This window comes from Lathyrus oleraceus, chromosome 2 (assembly GCF_024323335.1).
Source record: "Lathyrus oleraceus cultivar Zhongwan6 chromosome 2, CAAS_Psat_ZW6_1.0, whole genome shotgun sequence".
NCBI lineage: Eukaryota > Viridiplantae > Streptophyta > Magnoliopsida > Fabales > Fabaceae > Lathyrus > Lathyrus oleraceus.
Genome location: NC_066580.1, coordinates 349,688,693 through 349,695,355, shown reverse-complemented (window position 1 = coordinate 349,695,355; position 6,663 = coordinate 349,688,693). Strand labels below are relative to the sequence as shown.

Sequence of the window (6,663 nt, the reverse complement as noted above, 5' to 3'; positions counted from 1 at the left end):
GGTTCAATCCATCTAAATAAAATAATATTGATTATTGATTATTATAAAAAAAATATAAAATAAATATTTATAATTAATAATTATAAAATATATATGGACACATATTTGTTATGGATAAGAATAAAAAAATATGGAGTCAATATTTATCAATAATACATATAAAATGCAAAACATATATTTATCAATGATTAATATGAAAATAAGGAACATATTTTTTCATTAATAAATATAAAAACACATGTCGTTGATTAATATAAAAAGAAACAAAAATTAGATCTATCATCAATAAATATTAAAAAACTATGGGACACATATTTATGTTTGAAAAATATATAAAAAGAAATACGAAGTAAATATTTGTATCTTAAAATTAAATCGATAATTAATTTATAAAAATTAATCTTAATAATTTAGAAGACAAATTCAAAATCATATATAAATTATGTTAAGAGAGAGCTTTGTCACCCATTGCGATTCTATGGATTAGTCTCTGCAATTGCATGCAAAGGATACCAGATTTCTAAAAAAAAATTTAATGGTTAGTAATAGTTAAATTTAAATTTATTTACATCTTTTAATAAAAATATTTTTTTATAATTATGAATAATTTGAATTTAATTAATAAAAAATATATACAAGAACAAATACTTATAACTAAAAAGTTAATTAAAATTATTTTTTTAATAATATAATATATTAGATACATCATTTAAGAAGACTTTAACCGTACAATTCATATATGAAGTAAGTATTTGTCTTTATTAATCAAGTTGATAAAGAGAATATCTTATTTCTATCAAAAAAAAAGTTTAATAATTAATAATAGTTAAATTTAAAGCTTTTTATATCTTTCAAATAAAAATAATTTTTATAATTATACCATAATTCAAGTCTAATTAATAAAAGAATCATAGAAAAACAAATATTTATAACTAAAGAGTTAATTAAAGTTAATTTTGTTTAACATCATTCAAATAAAAAAGATATAATACACTAAATAGATCATTTAAGAAGCGTTAATGGTACCATTCAAATATTAATCCTTAATCAAATAGATAAATTTTATATTTTTTTACCTCTTCAAAATAAAAATGAAAATAAGTTGAGTCTAATATAGACTTTAAGTTAAAAAGCAAATGATTCCACGACTTAATTTATCTTACAAGATTATTAAATTGTGATATATAATTAAAGTTTTGACCATTTAAGACTTAGTACTATATTTTTCACCTATAAATCCACTTTTCTATTTTATTAATAGCAAAGATTAATTAATTTGAACATTACAATGGTGACTTACAAAAACAATTGTCATTTTAGGTTCGGTCCATCTAAATAAAATAAAAAATACTATTTATTATTATAAAAAATATAAGATAAATATTTGTTATCAACAATTATAAAATATATACGTTATGGATAAGAATAAAAAAATATAGAGTAAATATTTATCAATTATACATATAAAAAGCAAAACATATATTTATCAATGAATAATATAAAAATAAGGAACAAATTTTTTCATTAATAAATATAAAACACATGTCATTGATTAATATAAAAAAAACAAAAATTATATTTATCATCAATAAATGTTAAAAAAAGATGTGACACATATTTATTATGTTTTAAAAATATATAAAAAGAAATATGAAGCAAATATTTGTATCTTAAAATTAAATCGGCAATAAATTTATAAAAAATAATCGTAATAATTTAGAATATATATTCAAAATTATATATAAATTATGTTAAAAATATTAATTTGTTTGACAAAAACATGTCTTGTAATACTTATGGAATTTAGAATTAACTTTTTCTATTAAATTTTATATTTAATTTATTAAAATATTATTTATTTTTTATTTTTTTAACTCTTAATAAAATAACAATATATATAACAATCGTGCAATAAAAATATACTACTCCTATTTATCATGTTTTATTTTAATAATATCAATTAAACGTTCCATTGTATTTATTTAATTAATTCAATATAGTATTATTTTAGTATTTTTAAAATATTTAAAACAATAACAATATTTTTAACAAATTAAACAAGTAAACAAATTTTTTTGCACATAGAATATTCTAGGTCAATGCTTTTGCCATATACAATCCTCCTAAACACGTCTCTCTCCCAGTAAAACCAATCACAGTCTTATGTTTTTAAATAAATATTATTTTAAAATGATTTATTTTAAAATGTTTTATTTTAAAATAAGTTACTTAAATGGCACGTCACAAAAATTGAAAATTATTTTAAAAAGTAAAAATGATTTGTTTTGAAAATTAGTATTTTATTGAGTTTTGTTATTTAAAATGTGTTTGAATACTCAACATTTAAAATTGAATGTTCAAAATTATTTTCCAAACATCATTTAATGTGTTTGAATACTCAACATTTAAAATTGAATATTCAATATACTTTTCAATAAATATTTTTCAAACATCATATAAATATGTTTGAATACATCATTAAACAACAAAGCTCAATAAAACATTATTTTTTAAAACAAAATATTTTTACTCTTTTTAATAATATTTAATTTTTTTATGCTTTACTCAGTTTTGTATTCACACGTATTAAAAAATATATGGGTAAAACTAACTTGTGTCCTAGGGGCACAAGTTAACAAAATCACTTATTGAAAGTTTGTATTGGAAAAAACAATTAAAAAATTAATTTTATATTTTTATTAAAATTAATATACAATTTCCAAAATGACATTTCTTTATTTGTGATATAAAAAAGAGAATTTATGACCGATTTTATAAAATTGTCCTTCATTAATGGTATTGAAAATATAAATTGACATAATTAAAAAGAGAGAAAATAATAAGTATTTAACGGTATAATATAAAAAATTAATAATTTATTGATATTATAAAACGACTTATATTGTGGTACAAAATATTTTTTCAAAATGACTTATAATAAAAAACGGAGATAGTATCATTTAAATAAATTATTTTAATATAATATTTATTTAATATTATATATTAGATATATTAGAATGCTAAGTTTGGTGTAGGGGTGTTCGTGGTTCATGAATTGAATTGAACCGAACCATATTAATGGTTCAATGTAGATTTTAAAAACCACTTTAACAAAAAGTGGTTAATCTGTTTAATCAATTCAATTCGGTTTAAAACCAATTCAGAACCGGTTCATAATTTTAAACCAGTTTAATTTATTTAAATCAGTTTAAAATCAATTTTTTTTAAAATTGGATTAATTTTTTCACCAAATTCCAAACTGGTTTTCTTATATATTTAAAAAAACTGTTTCTTTTTTGTTTTTTAAATAAATTGAATTTAAAAATTGAATTCAAATCTGGATTTTTTAAAAAAATTGGTTTATATTTTAAAAAAATTGGTTTAAATATTTTGATTTAAATAGAGATTTTTGCATCATCAATTGTGAATGTTCCTTATCATTTTTTCTTTATTGGAATTGTCATTGAACTCATACATGTTGTTTAAGTCACTTTTAATCTATATAGTTGTTAAAATCATTAATAACATACGTAGTTATCAAAATCAACAACTGTGGAATATAATGAAAGGAATGCTATAAAATATTTTTCTTTGACACTTAAAAATTAAAGTTATGTACATTTCCTTTATGCCTAATCAACAAAGCCATCCTGCTCGGGGAACATGGCCTCTAAATCAGAAGTTTGACAACAATCCCTCTTTTGCATCCAGTAAGCCAGCGTATCATGCAGACCAAATTTATGATCCCTTTTCACCCGCATCTACTGCATCTCCACACCAGAAAGGTAATCTCGGAAAATGAGGGAATTGGGCGGCTACAGATATGAAATACTGACAGTAAAAATTCCAGTAAGCAAAATCATTATAACAACTATGATATCATCTTATTTGGTCCATTATTTTCTACGCAATGAAACAAAATTTAATCAACAGAGTTGAGAGGTGGGGAAATGAGTATTGGAAAAATTCAGAATGAGCAAATACACACTACAAACATTTGAATTGATTGATCATAGTCAAGAATTATCAATGGGAAGGGTAAGCTATAGTAACAAATCATCTCCTTCATGTATTGATCTTAGATTTAAGAGCAACCAATTGCAAATGCTACTGAAAATATGTAATAGAAATAAAATTGGTTGGGGAGACTAGGAAACTAATGGTCAATATATCTTACCCTCAATCATCAACAACTGACACAAAGGATGAGCAACTTCCGGCATCTGGCGTAGAATATAGTTCTGCAAAAGAAAAAATGAAAATTTAACATGTAACAATAAAGTAATAAGACACTAGTTTTTATATCTTTTGACATCTTACCATCCTCAATTCGATCAATATTATCGAGATCCTCACTACTAAGAAAAGATGGAACTACTCCTTTGAGCCAATCTTCAGTACACATAAGTGCTTCCACACTAGCCGATGTTAAAGAACTACGATATGCATCAAGGATCCTTCCTCCGATACTGAAAGCTGATTCAGAGGCTACACTGGATATCGGTATGGCTAAAAACTCTCTTGCAATGCTTGCAAGTATTGGATATCAGCTTGAATTCACCTTCCACCACTCCAGCGCATCAAAATTTGGAGGACGATTTTCTACTTCTTCTTGAATATACTTCTGTAATTCTGTCTCTGATGTGCTGCACTCATCTGATTAGTAGAATGCAGCACAATGGTACAGATCATTAACTGCATTAAAATCACCTGATAGATTAACTGAACTACCTAGACGAGACACTGCCCTACCAGAGTATTCATCAAAAATAGACTTCAAATATGAACCCAATTTGGTTTTCAAATATTCTGCATCACTAGTATCATAAATCCTAGCTGCCATCCATGCCACAAGCTTCAATTTACATCTAGGGTCTAATACCATTGCAATCAATAACAACATGTTAAGGTGGTCAGGTTTTCCCCAATATTTATTGTACTTTGCCTTCATCTTTATAGTCATTGACCTTACCTTTTGATCTTCCAAATTACACATGTTCAGAATGCTTCTTCCAACACCAAAAACCTCAAGCATATACATGTTGCTTGTCACATAAGAAGATCCTGAAATACGTTCTGTAGCTTCATGAAATATCTGTAGAAATGGAAGGATTAACTCAACATGCTCCCAATCTTCCGGTCTAGGCACTCCTTTGTCCTTACTCATTTCATTAAAATATTTCCGATCTCTGTATTCTAACTCTGTAAAGGTCTTATTATGTTTTAATGCACCCTTTAACATTAGATATGTTGAGTTCCACCGAGTCTCACAATCTCTCCCAACATAACCTTTATATCCAATTGTTTCATGATCAATACATTTCTTAAATCTCTGAAACCTCGAAGGAGTACGCCTCACATACCTCACCGCTGCACGAATTCTTACAATAGAATCATCAACTTCTTTCATCCCATCCTTTACAATAAGGTTTAATATGTGGGCACAACAACGTGTATGAAGGTATTCTCCATTCAAAACTATGCCATTCTGAGAGTGAAGCCATCTTTTGAGATGTTGAATTCCAACGTCATTTGAAGATGCATTGTCCACGGTAACACTAAGCACACGATTTAGTTCCCAACCATTTAAGCACTTCTTAACTGTTTTGGCAATAATCTCTCCTGTGTAGTATGTGACTTGAGTAAAATTCAAAATATTTTTTGTAGCTTCCAATTGTTATCAATGTAATGCCCTGTGAGACACATGTAATTAGAGTCTTGGGTAGATGTCCATGTGTCTGTAGTGATACAAACTCGACGACAATTTTGTGACAAAATAGTCTTTATCTTCGCTTTCTCCACGTCTAGGGGTGGCAAAATGGGCTTGGCCCGCGGGGCATGTCCGTTTTGCCCGCACTTTTGTGCGGGGCGGGCCAAGGATTTAGGCCCTCACCCTCAAACGTGTCCGCCCCGCCCCACCCCGTTTTTTTCGCGGGCTTTTGCGGGCACGTGTATTTACATAAATTTTTGCATTTTTAGGCTTAAAGAGTGCAGTGCCCGCGGGCTTTCCCCGCCCCGCCCTCACTTTTTTGCGGGGCGGGTCTAAGTTTTAGGCCCGCATCCTCAACTATGACCACCCCTCCCCGCCCCGTTTTTTTGTGGGCTTTCGCGGGGCGGGCATGCCCGTTTGCCACCCCTATCCACGTCCCAATTCTTCAAAATATCACGTGCTAGTGTATTGCGTGATGGGAACTTAAATTTTGGTTGTAAGCCATAAATGAACCTATGTAAATATGGATGTTCTACCTTTTGAAACGGAAGTTCCATGGCTACAAACATTTTTGTTAAGTCCATTCGGCTAACTTCTTGGTCAAATTTGGGAACCGAAGGGGATGAATTAACAATGGCTTCCCTATTTTCCATGGAGCTTGAAGATGGTTCATGCATCGTCACATTCACCGCATTATCTGGATTATCACTACATCTTCTCAAATGAGCTAGCATAGCGCTTGTTCCACCATTATACTTGATTAAGGAGTCACAATGCTTGCATTTTGCTGACTTTGACATTTCTGTGTTCGACGACTTCGGTGTAAAATGATTCCATGATTCTGACCGATTTTTACGCTTTTGAGGCAACAAACCAGCATTATTAGAAACTGGAGGTGTAGAACCAATATGTTCTTCTGTCTCAAAGTCCATAACACTGTCATGACCATCCAT

General features: G+C 27.9%; 1 protein-coding gene across 1 annotated transcript; it reads right to left on the bottom strand.

Annotated features, from left to right (window-relative positions):
* Nucleotides 1–761: 761 nt before the first annotated feature.
* LOC127123221 (zinc finger BED domain-containing protein RICESLEEPER 2-like) lies at nt 762–6,663 on the bottom strand. The gene is made up of 6 exons (XM_051053462.1): nt 6,078–6,663; nt 4,711–5,622; nt 4,562–4,656; nt 4,178–4,241; nt 881–892; nt 762–793 (listed from the first exon to the last, which is right to left on the bottom strand). The coding sequence occupies exons 1-6, from the start codon at nt 6,661–6,663 to the stop codon at nt 762–764; spliced, it is 1,701 nt and encodes a 566-aa protein (XP_050909419.1).